Raw genomic sequence first — 14,232 nt, forward strand, 5'->3', positions numbered from 1 at the left:
CGGCCCCTCTCCCCGCCTCTTCCTTCCTGTCCCTCTGGTAGTTTAACTTCTACCCCATGTGGCTATACCTCAGAAACCTGTGTAGCCAGAGATGGGAACGGAGGCCACAGAGCAGGTGGGAGTGGGGGCAGGGAGGGGGAGAAGGGTTACAGAGAGGGAGGAAACAGGGAAGGAATGGGATTCTCCACCTGGCAATAGGCCTCTGCCATCCTATGGCTTATTCAGGATTCTTGGCACTATCTCAGACTAGGGATCCTCCAGATAAATGGGCTGGTGGTGTGAGGCTGGGGTTGTGGGACGGGGACTAGGGCTGAGGGGAAAGGCGGGTTGAACCTAGAGGTCCAGGGTCCCACCTGGGCCCTGAAAACCTGAGTCCCAACCCCGGAGACCCCCTTGGCATGAGTGGTTCAGTGTGCTGGTATTGGAGGTAGAGGGAAGGTGGGTAGGGAAGGGAAAGAAGACAAACAGAAACCCAGCCCAGACCGAGGTTGGAGGGCAGGGCTCAGGTCTGAGGAAAAGCCTGCATATGGGCATTATTCCAGAAGAGGGCGCTGCAAAGGGAACTGAAGCTCTAGGATTTATTAATAATACAACTCTGGGCTGGGTCCGGTAGCTCACGTCTCTAATCCCAGCAGTTTGGGAGGCCGAGGTGGGCGGATCACCTGAGGCCAGGAGTTCGAGACCAGCCTGGCCAAATTGGTGAAACCCCATCTCTACTAAAAATACAAAAATTAGCTGGGCGTGGTGGTGGGCGTCTGTAGTGGGGCGTCTGTAGTCCCACCTACTCGGGAGGCTGAGGCAGGAGAATCGCTTGAACCCGGGAGGCAGAGATTGCAGTGAACTGAGATTGTGCCACTGCACTCCAGCCTGGGCGACAGAGCAAGGCTCTGTCTCCAAAAATAATAATAATAAATAATAACAATAATACAAACTCTGTATTATGGTCTTTGGAGAACACAGGTTCTCCCCATCCATTATCTTCCGTATTGCCATCTTCACAGCAAACCTTGAGAGGTGGGCTGGTCAGGATTTATAATCTCAACATTACATGTTAGGTAACTGAGGTCTAGAAAGAGCAAATGGCTTGCTCATGGTCACTCAGGAAGCTGGAAGCAGAGATAGGAGGAGTGCAAGAGAAGCCAAGGCCTGCTGCAGGTGTGCTAGGAAGAGTCTGGAGAAGAGCGTATGTCTCTCCTTGTACTGTTACATCTCACCACACAGGAGCTCTCAGCTTGGAAGGCATGTGTGGGCAGGGGAGTGGTGTGGTCAGATGTGTCTCATAAGATCCCGCCTCTCATTTGACCCTCCCAGGTCTCCTGGGGCCATTACTCTGGGGATGAAGAGGAGGCATACTCGGCTGAGCCGCTGCCGGAGCTTTGCTACAAGGCCGATGTCCAGGCCTTCAGCCGGGCCTTCCAACCCAGTGTCTCCCTGACCGTGGCTGCGCTGGGTCTGGCCGGCAATGGCCTGGTCCTGGCCACCCACCTGGCAGCCCGACGCGCAGCGCGCTCGCCCACCTCCGCCCACCTGCTCCAGCTGGCCCTGGCCGACCTCTTGCTGGCCCTGACTCTGCCCTTCGCGGCAGCAGGGGCTCTTCAGGGCTGGAGTCTGGGAAGTGCCACCTGCCGCACCATCTCTGGCCTCTACTCGGCCTCCTTCCACGCCGGCTTCCTCTTCCTGGCCTGTATCAGCGCCGACCGCTACGTGGCCATAGCGCGAGCGCTCCCAGCAGGGCCGCGGCCCTCCACTCCCGGCCGCGCACACTTGGTCTCCGTCATTGTGTGGCTGCTGTCGCTGCTCCTGGCGCTGCCGGCGCTCCTCTTCAGCCGGGACGGGCAGCGGGAAGGCCAACGACGCTGTCGCCTCATTTTCCCCGAGGGTCTCACGCAGACGGTGAAGGGGGCGAGCGCCGTGGCGCAGGTGGCCCTGGGCTTCGCGCTGCCGCTGGGCGTCATGGTAGCCTGCTACGCGCTCCTGGGCCGCACGCTGCTGGCCGCCAGGGGGCCCGAGCGCCGGCGCGCGCTGCGCGTCGTGGTGGCTCTGGTGGCGGCCTTCGTGGTGCTGCAGCTGCCCTACAGCCTCGCCCTGCTGCTGGATACGGCCGATCTACTGGCTGCGCGCGAGCGGAGCTGCCCTGCCAGCAAACGCAAGGATGTCGCACTGCTGGTGACCAGCGGCTTGGCCCTCGCCCGCTGCGGCCTCAATCCTGTGCTCTACGCCTTCCTGGGTCTGCGCTTCCGCCAGGACCTGCGGAGGCTGCTACGGGGTGGGGGCTGCCCCTCAGGGCCTCATCGCCGCCGCGGCTGCCCCCGCCGGCCCCGCCTTTCTTCCTGCTCAGCTCCCACGGAGACCCACAGTCTCTCCTGGGACAACTAGAGCTGCGAATCTAGAGGAGGGGGCAGGCTGAGGGTCGTGGGAAAGGGGAGTAGGTGGGGGGACACTGAGAAAGAGACAGGGACCTAAAGGGACTACCTCTGTGCCTTGCCACATTAAATCAATAACATGGAAATTAGATGCAACCCAACAACTGTTACTATTTTTGAGTCACCGACTTGGAAGTGATTTGTGGCAGGGCAGAGCCGGTGGGTTAACATCCCGCCCCCGCCCGCCCCCCAACCCCAGCGCTTGGCTCTCTGAGTGCAAGACGCTGAGGGCCTCGGTGGGGGTGGGGAGCTGCTGAGTCTGCTAAAGCTGTAGCCACTGACACCCCCTCCACCGTCACCCGGCCTCAGCCAACAGAGGTGAGGTGGGAAAGCTGCCAGGCAAGGAGGGGCGCGAGTTCCTCTTGCAATACTGTAAAGCAGAGCTTTCTAACAACCAGAGCGCTCTCCAGTAATGGCTGCCTCAGCAAATACGGAGTTCCCGCTATTGGAATGTTCAGACCGTCGTAGACGCTGTGGGCCTTTGCGTGGTGTTGGGGGAGAGGGGAGAGGGGCAAGACATTCCCGTTTGGGGTGGGCGTTTGGATTACATTACCACTTTACAATCCCTTCCTAGTGCCTATGATGGAAGGAAAATGAAAAAAATTAATTTTAAAAGTTGAGTTGAAGTTTTTTACCTTGAAGGAAAACCTAGGAGGGATTGCAATCTGCAGATTTCCAGAGTAGTTATCATGGGTGTGGTAGGGGTGAGGGATACTTACTGTTCTCCATCTTCTCTGGGGACTGGGTCAGAGGAAATGCACTGAGCTGGCCGGAAAGAGAGAGGTTGGATTTGGGAAAAAACTTCTCTGCAGGCAAGGGCCTGGGATCCAGACTGGGAAGATGGTTGTGGTATCTCTATTCCTAGGAAATCTCTCAGTACAGGCCACTCTCATCTGGAGAGAGGCCACGGCCGAGATGGCCTCTAGACACGCTCACATTGATTCCTGGTCTTTGTTTTACACAATCACAACGGGCAGGATGGTGTTCACGTGCGACAGTTCTCGCGGTTTAATATCGGTCAGCAAAGCTGTCCCCACCACTCCAGCCTGGAGTCTAGGGTCCAGAAGGGCGGGGCGTGGCGAGGAGGTCTCAAGGGAGGCGCTGGCCTGATGGCCCCGCCCGTCCCGCCCTGCCCTGCCCCGCCCCGCCCCGCCCATCCCAGCCCAGCCCGGGCTAGCAGTCCTTCTCAGAGCCTCCCGCAGCAGCTGCGAAAAGAGGTCCCCCACGGCCTCTAGGGGCCAGGATCCAGGGAAGGCCCGGAGACGGCGCCGATCCTCAAAGGGTCCCCCACGCCAGCCACTGGGGACCGACCTGGAACCCCCCATCAGAGATCTCGGGAATCGCCGCTGAGTCAGCAACACGCGCGCGCGCCCGCGAAGGCCGCGGCCCCGCCCCGGCCGCCTAACGCCTGGGTTAACCCCTTCCTACACAAAACCGCAGGATATTCGCCCTAAGAGGCCTCCACTCTATTCTGAGACCACAGAATTCCTTAGAATCTCAAGCCACTCTCCCCAGCTGAGTTCGGTGAGCTGTGAGCTCTATATTCGATTTTATTTCTGGCCTAGGTCTGCGCCTTCCCAGAGTGCCTGCCTCAACTGCTTCACCTCAAAAAGGAGGTGAGGCCAAGTGCAGTGGCTCACACCTGTAATCCCAGCACTTTGGGAAGCCAAGCTGGGAGGATCGCTTGAGCCCAGGAGTTCGAGACCAGCCTGGGCAACATAGTGAGGCTCCGTTCCTACAAAAAATAAATTTAAAAAATTAGCCAGGCATGGTGGTGTGCGCCTGTAGTCCCAGCTCCTGGAGAGGCTGAGGTGGGAGGATCCCTTGAGCCCAGGAGTTCGAGGCTGTAGTAAACTATGATGGCTCTACCGCACCCCAGCCTGGGCGAGACAGCGAGACCTTGTGTGGAAGAAAAAAAAAAAAAAAAGAACAGAGGAGAGCTGAATCAGACCCAGAAACTCAAGAAACTGAACTCCTCCCCAAACGTGGAGGGCCACGTCCAGAACTACACCCTCTTAGTAGCCAAGGCGTTTCCCTTTCTCAGGCACCCTGAGACGAGACAGGGGTTCAAAGAGCGACAGTTGGGTTTTCCTCGGTCCTGTACCAAAGCTCCTCACAGGGATTTTAATTTGTTGGTTGGTGAGCCAAGAGTTAAAACAAGAGCCTGAAGGCGGGCTTCCGTGACGTCACTAGCACCCCGCGTCCGACCTCAGAGACTGGGGCGTGGCTAACATCGCCTCGTCCCCTCCCTCCCTGTTTCCCCGCCCCTCCCCGCTGTCACCCAGCCAGGGGCACATGATGCAACCCACCGCGGTTTCAGCTGTCTGATTGGTAGCCGCGCCCGGCGCCAGGCACAGGGATTGGACAGAGGAGGCTGTGACGAAACCTGGACCCTGCCTAGTAAAGAAGGGAGGAGAGAAAGAAGAGAGAAGGGGGGGCCCCCGGGAGGGAGGGGGCTGGGGGGGCGGGGTCCCAGCTCTGTGCTCGCGCCCCCAGCGCGCCAGTCCCGGGGCTGCAGGGAGCGCAGCGCGCGCGGCCCGGGCCCCGGCCACCGGACGCCCTACCGGACACGACCCTCCCTGGAGCTTGGACAACTGCCCACCTCGGACGCTGCACCGGACACTGCCCCCCACAGGGCTGGACACTCCAACGGACACTACTTCCCAGCTCCGGACATTGCTCCCTCCTCTCCCGGGGGCCTGGACGCTTTTCCCCCTCCCCCCTCCGGGGGCCCAGACACTGAGCCCCCCTCAGCGTCTGGCTAGCGTCCCCTTGCACCCCAGGCCAGGACACTGCCTCCTCCCTGTGCTCTTCTCCCTCCTGCTCCTCCCACCTCATCTTTCCCCTGCTCGGGTCGGAGCCCCGCCAGTTCCTCCGACCCCCTGCTGCTCGGCCGCGGCTGCCCGCGCCCCCATCCCCGGCTCCTCGCCCGGATGCCTCTCCCCGGAGGACTGTGGTGGCTTCTCTGCTGCCGTCGAGGCTTCACTCTTCTGCACCGGGACTACGGGGACGGCGAGCTTAGCGGGGACGGGGACGAGGACGAGGACGAGGAAACCTTTGAGCTACGGACCCCGAGTCCAGCGGGCGGCGGGAGGGTAAGTCCCGGGGGTTCGGAGCCTCGTCTCAATCACTCTCTCTGTAACCGGCCGTGGAACTCGCTCCAGCCTCCAGCCACAGGCTGCGCGCTTGGCGAACTAGGGACGTAGGGGAGGTTTTTGCCTGGGGGCCAAAGCCCCCGGGAGCTCTCGGAGCAGCAGCCCTACTCGGGATGTGCCAGTGGGCCTCCCGCAGCAGGCTGGGCGCTGTCCACCTGCTGGGGGCCCTGAGGCAGGGGAGGCGTCACGCGTGGCCCGACCTGGCCCTGCCTCTCCCTTCCCCGCTGGGCCCGCGTCCCATCCCGTCTCCTTCCGCCTCCGCCAGCGCCGAGGAATGTGGCGAGGCCGGCTGGGCGGCTCGAACGCCTGGGTCCCCCTCCGCTCCCAGTTCGCAAGCGCTGAGGCCAGATGCGAGAGCTCCCACTGCGGAGACCTGGGCGAGGAGGAGAAGTCATCCCAGGATTAGGGTCTGGGGCGGGGACCCCACGGAGAAGGAGGTGGGGGCTCTTTGAGGACTCCTCCTCATTACCCTGCCACTCAGGACAGAACTCTCGGCTTTCCCTGGTGAGGCTCCTGGGAAACCCCTGAGGGAATGGATGGTGAGGGGCACTGGGCTGCTGCCTGATTTTGTCGAATCTCCCCGTGGGGAAACGGAGGCACGATTGGTGTGGGAGACCTCCATCCCCTGATGTCTCCTCCCCCATCCCCCCTGCACACTGGCGGCCAGACTCCCGTGTGCTGTGGCCCGGGTCAGGCTCCCATCCCCCGCGCAGGGGTCCCCAGCAGGCCCAGTGGCTCGGTGCCCGGGTGGGGCGGGCTGCGCCGCCGGGGCCGGCGCCAGCACCTGGCGGAGGCGGAGGGTGGATAAATATAGAGGGGGGGAGGGAGGGAAGCAGGGCACTGCGATGAGGGGAGTTAGCCTAAGAGGGTGGTCAGTACCTGCCACATGTGGTGTGGCTGATAGCCCCACTCAGACCTTCCAGAAAATAGGTAGAGTTTCACATAGAAAAGGCGCAGGACCCAGGCGTCCCCAAGCTTCCCGCTTGGGCAGGGTCGGCTTTACCAGGCCATTGCCTCCCTCATGCTCCACCTCAACTCCCCCCTTCCCGGAGCCTGGGGACAGGTGTCCCTGGCCCCCTCCCCCACCTCCCCCTCTTGGCTCTAGCAGTCTGGGAGCAATATGAGGATGGCACGGTTCCCCGCCTGGCTGGCCTCCGGGTTGGGTTTGTGGCCTCTCTCAGACCCCAGTCTACAGTTGAAGTTCCAGGACAGGGGGAAGGGAGGGGGAGGGGGAGGGCAAAACCCTGAACTACACCTGCCTCCAGAGGGTGTGCCATTCCTCAGTCTGGCCCGCCCTGCCTAAGCCCCAGCAAAGGGGCAGGGTCTCTGCTCACGGTTGAGTCTCAGGAGTGTCTATGGGAGAATGTAAGACGCTTTTGGAGAAAGCCCTATACTGAAAGGGTTCCTCTGCCCTTCATTCACCTCTGTGCCTACCACCTGTCCTGCCTTGGCCAGAGAGGCAGTGTGGGAGAAGGGAAAACGAGGAGCAGAGGGTGCCTTGGAGCCTGGCAGAGCGAGCTCACCTCTCCTTTTTTCAAAGATGGGGCAACTAAGGCCCGGAGATGGAAAGAGACTTGCCCAAGGTTCCACAGTGAGTTAGTGGTGGAGCGGGAATTGGAACCCGGGTCTCCTGACTCTCTGCCCAGTGCTCTTTCCACCCAACCCTACCCTTGATTGTATCTTCAAAGGGTAACTGAGAGGAGCCTTGGCTCCTTAGCTCCTGCTGTTCTGGAGAGCTTGTCCTGTTGAGACAGGCAGGAGGGGCGAGCCCAGCGGCTCCAGCGCGCTCCACCCCAGTCACGACCCCACTCTGTGATTCCTTCCTCAATCCCCTGAGCAGCCCTGTCCTGAGGGCAGAAGGCACCAACCTTGCGCAGGAAGGGCTTTGACCCTAAGGGCTTCCCCGCCTGTCTCCCCAGGGTCCCCTGGAAGTGACACTGACTCAGCCGGTGAGGAGCGGGCCTGTCTCCAACAGGTGAGCTAGGCTCCTACGTCCCATAGTCTCGAGACCCCAGCCTGTTCCCGGGACCCCCATCCTCGCTGTCTCCCCTAGCGGTTGCGCAATAAGGGAGAGGCCCTACGCCGGACGCTGTGGTTTGGCTGGGGTCCCGAGGGGAGGTCCGGCTGGGGGCGCGGGGAGAAAGAGGGGGGTCGGGGCTATTTCTGGTGCGAGGTCAGAATGGCCCAGCGGTTCCCACAGCCTGGGGGAGGGGTGCCCAGCTTGGGAGCAGACACCCTTGCGGTCTGGGGAGCCCCTGCAGAGGAGCCCCCTAGAGGCGGAGTGGAGGCCCAACCCTCCCTCCCCTCTGGCCCAGGCTGCAGAGCTGGGAGGAGACTTGGAGCCTCATCCCGGAGAAAGGACTGCCGGAGGACGACCCAGACATCGTTGTGAAAGGTAGAGACCCCCCTCAGTGCACTCTGGAGGTCCCCAATCCCAACCCTCCAGAGATTATGTGTCCTACTGATGTTCCTTCCCTCCCTCTCCTGCCCCCAGGTTGGCTGTACCGGGAGCCCCGCGGAGGAGGGGCGCGACCCTGGCTGCCCCCGCGCCGAGCCTGGTTTGTGCTCACGCGGGACTCCTTGGATCAGTTCAGCAGCAGCGGGAAGGGGGCGCGGCGTCTTGGGAGCCTCGTGCTCACCAGCCTGTGCTCGGTGACCGGCCCAGAGCGCAGGCGTAAGGAGACAGGTGAAACCTCCTGGGGACTCTCTTACCTTCCTGGGCAGGGGCCCCAGCAGACCCTAATGGCCCTCTCCGGCCTCTCTTTTCCCTAGGTCTGTGGTCAGTGACTGTGTCTGGTCGGAAACACAGTGTCCGCCTCTGCTCCCCACGCCAGGCAGAGGCTGAGCGCTGGGGGGTGGCATTGCGGGAAGTGATTGCCTCCAAGGCACCCCTGGAGACCCCCACCCAGCTACTGCTCAGGGACATACAGGTAAGAGAGGACACCAGGGAGAGCCAGGAGAGTGGTGGACCCCAAAGCTTTCTGGGCTTGTGAGGAACTCCCTTCCCCATCAAGGTGACCCTCTCCCTGTTCCCCTAGGAAAGTTGCGGGGACCCAGAGGCAGTTGCCCTCATTTACCTGCGGAACCCGATTCTGAGACACACTAGTGGAGCATTGTACGCCCCGCTCCTGCCCCTGCCCTACGGAGTCAGCGCCCCAGGTGAGTGGTCCCATGGCCCAAGTCCCCTGGATGGGATGAGGTGGATCAGAGGTAAGAATCTGAATCCCTTAACTGGCAGGGACATAAGCATCCTTTAGGGGCCTGCCAGCTCCTCACTTTTCAAAGGATGAAGGTGAAACTGGAAGCTGGCCAGGGTGGAGGGGAGGAAGCCAGCACCCACAAAAGGGTCCTCTTTGACCACCTTCTCTATGGCTGTCATTCTGACTACTGATGTTCCTTCAGGAGTTTGTACACTCTCCTATTTTTTCATTATACTCTTGAGACCATGCCATATTACCTTTACAAGTGGTATAAAAGCTACCGCTTTTGTAGAACGTGCTGGCCTCATCCAATTGTACTTCTCCCTAAATGGTTTAGTGACTGGCCCAGGTCCTAAAGTTAGAGGATTAAAGGGTGCTGGGAGAGGAACCCGGGTTTTCTGACTCCTAGTCCATCCTGTTTTCTGACCTATGGTGGTGAGCCTCAGTATCGAGTTACAGAATCTGGGGTGTGAATCTACAGCCCTTCAGCCGTCCCTCTCCCTAAGTCCAAATCCAGGCTTAGTGGGATTGGGAAGGGGATTCCTGGGAGGCAGAGGTTAAGAGTCTGGCTTCGTGGGACCACTGCTTTCCCTTCACTCTTCCTGTCGTTCGTACCCTCCTCTCCCTGCCACCCCATCCCCTTATATTCCCTCTGACTTTCCCCTGGTTCATACCTTCCTCCCAGGGCGCAGCTCTGTGTCCCCTTTCCAAACCGTCCCTCCGCCCCCACCCTCCCACAGGTCCGGGCTATGCACCCCTGCGCGAGGAGGCGGTGCGGCTGTTCTTGGCGCTGCAGGCGCTGGAGGGGGCGCGGCGCCCCGGGCCCTTGATGCAGGGTGTGCTCCAAACCTGCCGGGACTTGCCCGCGCTCCGGGATGAACTCTTCCTGCAGCTGGCTAAGCAGACCTCGGGCCCTGCAGGCCCCCCCGGGCTCCCGGCTACCCAAGACCCTGCGACCCTGCGGTACTGGCAACTCCTCACCTGCATGAGCTGCACCTTCCGACCTGGGGGAGCTGTGCGGGGGCACCTCCTGGGGCACTTGGAGAGGTGAGAGGGGCGGGGCGGGGGTTACGGCCTAGGCGAGGAGCTACCGGGCTGGGAGATACAAGATCCTATCTCAGTTGTGAGCGGATGAATTACAATAAAACGCCCCCCTTGGGCTGAGGAATTATGAAAAGGCTGCTTTCAGGCCAGCGCCAGGCATTAGGAAAATGTAGTAAAGTGGCTGGATTTCGATTTCAGGTCGAAGGAAAATCACGAAGACTTTCGGAAGTGGTGGGAGCAGTTGGGAGAAAGCTGCCAGGGGACTTGAAAAGTAATTCAGCTGTATGCAAAGCACTGAGGACAGATTTAGAAGAGCCTTCAAAAACTTAAGTTGGGGCGGGGAGGAAATCGGCTAGATAAAATAAAGTATAAGAGAAGAAGGCAAGAGGGAGGGGAAGGAAAGCCTTTGGAGTATTGATCCCTGGGTTCCTCCCAACCCAGGACCGAGCAGGCACTCCCGGACTCGGAATTGGCGGAATATGCGCGCTTCATCCGGAAAGCGCTGGGCCGGACGCGCGGCCGAGAGCTGGTGCCCTCGCTGGCAGAGATTTCCGCGCTGAGCCAACGGCAGGAGCTGCTGTGTACCGTGCACTGTCCGGGGGCTGGTGCCTGTACTGTGGCCATCGACTCCCACACCACGGCGGGGGAGGTGAGGGGAGAGAAAGGCCCCATGACCTCCAACCCACCCTGCCAGCTTCTCACGCTTGTCTCACCCGCTTCCTGGACCCTAGGTTTGCCCCGAGTCTCAGATTATTTTGGTAAGGGAGGGAGTGGTGGTGACAGGACTAAGAGACCCCTTCCAATTGAATCAACCCCTCCCAGAATCCTGGCAAGACCCCTGAGTGGTCTGACTTTCCCCTCACTCTCCTAGGTGGCTCGAGAGCTGGTGGGGCGGCTGGGCTTGGCCCGCAGCCGCAACGCATTTGCACTGTACCAGCAGCGAGGGACCCAGGAGCGAGCCCTGGCTGGGGGGACCCTCGTGGCCGACGTGCTCACCAGGTTTGAGAAGTAAATGTCCAGCCCCAGCCCTGCTCTCTGTTAGCCCATCCACTTCTCAGTTGAGGTCAGTCGCTAAGCGGACATTATCCAGCGCTTGCCCCTGGCCCTGCGCTGTGTTGTTCGCTGGTTTACAGATGGACCTGCCTGCCGCAGGTTTGCAGTCCGACTCCAGCCTCACCTTCGCGGTGGGCTCCGCCCAGACCCCGCCCCAAACATATGGACCCGTCCCCACCCCAAGCTGCCCTCGCGGTGCGGTCTGGCTTCTCCCTAGCGCGGCGTCCGCTCCTCTTCTGCAGCTTGGCCGCGGAGGAAGCTGGGTTGGAGGACTCGCCCGACTCCGGGTGGAGACTATGTCTGCGTCTTCACGGACCTCTGCACCCTGAGGGGCTGTCCCCAGATGGTCACGAACTGCCTTTCCTCTTTGAGCAGGTGAGGCTGTCCGGCGTTCACGCCTCCAAACAGACCCCCAAGCCTGAACCCCTGGTTTTCGGGCCATCTCATTACTGGCAGCCCCGCGGGAGGCTTGACTGGAACCTAGACCTCCTCAGATTCCGCGAGGCGTTTTCACCTGACGCCGGGTGCCTCCCCTGCAGGCTCACGCTCTGCTGCTGCGGGGCCGGCCGCCCCCACCCGACGACACGCTGCGCGCCCTAGCGGCGCTGCGCCTGCAGAGCCTGCACCCGGACTTCTCCCCGCGGGTGCCCCTGCCCCGCCTGGACCGCCTGCTCCCGCCCCCGGCCCCGCCGCGCGAAGACCCGTCCCGCCCGACCCCCAGGCCGCCCCCCTCCGCTGCCCTGCTGGCCGGGGCCCTCTGGAGCCCGGGCCTGGCCAAGAGGCGGGCGGAGCGGGCACGGCGCGGCGGGGCCGGCCGCATGGCGGGAAGCATGGCCCGCGAGGGAGGAGGCGGCGCCGGCACGGCAGCTGCAGTGCTGGGCGGCTGGAAGCGGCTACGGGGCATGGGCCGAGCTGAGGCCATGGCCGCCTACCTGGCCCTGGCGGCGCAGTGTCCGGGTTTCGGCGCTGCTCGGTATGACGTTCTGGAGCTGAGCACGGTGAGGGGGAGAAGGGAGAAGGGGACTCTGGCGGCCCAAGCACCACACCTTTGCCCCAGAGCCACAGGTCCCACGGAGGGTCACGTCATTCCCCACATCCAGGACAGCTGCCCACCTCAAACCCCAGGAGTCACCAGCCCTTGGGCCCTCACATCCCTGGAGCCTTAGCCCCCTCCACACACGTGCTGTGAATCATAGGGGGATCAGGAAACTCCTGCTCACAGACACCCATCTCCCCCTACCAAAAATAACGCTGGACTCCTCCTTGCACCCTGACTCTGCCCCTGTGTCTGCAGGAGCCTGGTGGGGGTGCTCCACAGAAGCTATGCCTGGGCTTGGGAGCCAAGGCCATGTCCCTCTCCCGGCCGGGGGAGACAGAGCCCATCCACAGTGTCAGCTATGGCCATGTGGCCGCCTGCCAGCTAATGGGCCCCTACACTCTGGCCTTGAGGGTGGGAGAGAGCCAGCTCCTCCTGCAGAGCCCCCAGGTGAGCGGGAAGAGGAGTTGTGGGAGGAGGAGAGAAGGGAAGGGATGTCAGGAAACATTTTCGGAACACCAAGCATGGGCCAGGTAGAGTTCTAAGCACTGGGGATCCAGCAGTGATCACAGACAAGCTGAAGGAGCTTACACTAGAGTAGGGGAGTCAGGCAATAAACAAGGAATCCCAGGCTATGAAGACAGTGAGAAATGCTACAAAGGAAAGAATGATGTGACAGGAAGCCAGAGAAGGGTTCTCAAAAAGGGTGCCATTTAAGCTAGCCAGGGAAGACCTGGGGGAACAGCATTCCAGGTGGAAAGAATTGCAAGGCGGCCGGGTGCAGGGGCTCCTGCCTGTAATCCCAGCACTTTGGGAGGCCCAGGCAGGCGGATCACGAGATCAGGAGGTCAAGACTTTCATCCTGACCAACATGGTGAAACCCTGTCTCTACTAAAAATACAAAAATTAGCTGGGGGTGGTGGCGCACACCTGTAGTCCCAGCTACTCGGGAGGCTGAGGTAGAAGAATTGATTGAACCCGGGAGGCAGAGGTTGCAGTGAGCCGAGGCACTCCAGCCTGGTAACAGAGCAAGACTCCATCTCAACACCACCACCACCAAAAAAAAAAAAAAAAATAATAATAGAATGTTAGAAGAGCAGAAAGAACCAAGTGTGACTGGCACATAGAAATGAAGTAGACAGTGGTGATAAGGAAGAAAAGGTTGCAGGGCCATAGCACGTAGGACCATGGTGGGGAAACTGGAGCCCTAGAGCCTGGAGAAAGGATGAGAAAAAGAAGAGAACCTGGCAGCGCCTGTTGCACACTGACCTCTGCCCTCTCTTAGGTGGAAGAGATCATGCAGCTGGTGAATGCCTACTTGGCCAACCCCTCCTCCGAGAGGCCCTGCAGCAGCTCTTCTCATCCATGCCAAGACCTGCCAGACACCTCCCCTCCCAGCCAGCACCCGGGCCTGGATGAGCCCCAGGGACAGTCTGGCTGCTTGGGGCAGCTGCAGGACTGAGCCTGCCAAGAGGTCACAACTTCCCTCCTGCCTCCAGCCTGGGCCAGGACTGCTCCGAGATTTGAGGGAAACATGGACCCTTTTGGCCCTGCAGGGACAGGGCACATCCCACACCCAAGGGCTACAATGGGTGTGGGCAATTTTCTAGTTTGTTTCTTAATTTATTTGTAGAAGAGAAGCAAAAAAAAAAAAAAAAGTTTCTTATTTACACAAACCCTTCCTGTGGGAGTGTTATTCAGTGGGACAAGTTAGAACCCCATAATGCAGAGCCTCGCCTCTGGGGACGCCCACACCCTGGGCTTTTACCAGGCTCTGGGGGAAGTCTGGACACCACAGCACTTCACCCGCCCCCTCCTTGACCTTCCAGACTTAACCTCCTCCTGGCCATTATGCTGCCATAGGCTTGTGGGTGGAGCAGGCAAACAGGCCTCATTGGAAGCTGGCAGTTACTCACCCTCCCTTCTTCATTGAGTGGCATACGGATGGCCTCCTGGAATCCCTGAGGCTGGAGGGCAATGAGTCATCAGATCTGGCACTGCCCATTTCTTACCCTGGTGTCCAGCTCTGGGCCCATCATTGGTGTGCCTAATGCTTTGGGCCTAGAATGGAGAGAAGCTTGGGGCAGATAACAAACCCATGAATTTCTCTGGCACAGAAAAGTAACTCAGGATGTGCTCAGCCCTACTCCTGAATTCTATTTCTACTAATCAGGTTGGGTTGAACTGGATTGAGTTCCTGGAACTCTCATGGCCCTGGGCACTGGGAATCTGGAGTCTTGGCTCTTCTGGCCTGCTCGTAATGTAGTGTGCCCTCCTTCGGTAGACCCCACCTCCTCTGCCTTGAGTGGAAGAGGTTGGGG

At 60.5% G+C, this 14,232-nt stretch overlaps 2 protein-coding genes across 8 annotated transcripts; both read left to right on the forward strand.

The window, feature by feature from the left end:
• The first annotated feature begins 71 nt into the window (after positions 1-71).
• On the forward strand, positions 72-3,032 carry CCR10 (C-C motif chemokine receptor 10). Its single transcript, XM_033182927.1, has 2 exons — positions 72-115; positions 1,312-3,032. The coding sequence occupies exons 1-2, from the start codon at positions 92-94 to the stop codon at positions 2,374-2,376; spliced, it is 1,089 nt and encodes a 362-aa protein (XP_033038818.1). The 5' UTR covers positions 72-91; the 3' UTR covers positions 2,377-3,032.
• Positions 3,033-4,874: 1,842 nt separating this feature from the next.
• On the forward strand, positions 4,875-13,587 carry PLEKHH3 (pleckstrin homology, MyTH4 and FERM domain containing H3). 7 transcript variants are annotated; one of them, XR_004430557.1, is made up of 13 exons: positions 4,875-5,518; positions 7,498-7,553; positions 7,894-7,973; positions 8,073-8,264; positions 8,351-8,508; positions 8,617-8,737; positions 9,519-9,825; positions 10,264-10,471; positions 10,694-10,830; positions 11,118-11,250; positions 11,415-11,848; positions 12,170-12,361; positions 13,197-13,587. XR_004430557.1 is itself a non-coding variant. In XM_033182928.1 (13 exons), the coding sequence occupies exons 1-13, from the start codon at positions 5,357-5,359 to the stop codon at positions 13,371-13,373; spliced, it is 2,382 nt and encodes a 793-aa protein (XP_033038819.1). In that variant the 5' UTR covers positions 4,875-5,356; the 3' UTR covers positions 13,374-13,587. The 7 variants fall into 7 exon arrangements, 5 of the variants coding, with proteins under 5 accessions (XP_033038819.1, XP_033038822.1, XP_033038823.1 ...); XR_004430558.1 differs by having other exon boundaries at positions 10,694-10,821; XM_033182928.1 differs by having other exon boundaries at positions 11,415-11,873.
• The last annotated feature ends 645 nt before the right edge of the window (positions 13,588-14,232 follow it).

The sequence above is a fragment of the Trachypithecus francoisi genome, unplaced genomic scaffold, assembly GCF_009764315.1.
Source record: "Trachypithecus francoisi isolate TF-2019V2 unplaced genomic scaffold, Tfra_2.0 Lachesis_group20, whole genome shotgun sequence".
NCBI classification, from domain to species: Eukaryota; Metazoa; Chordata; class Mammalia; order Primates; family Cercopithecidae; genus Trachypithecus; species Trachypithecus francoisi.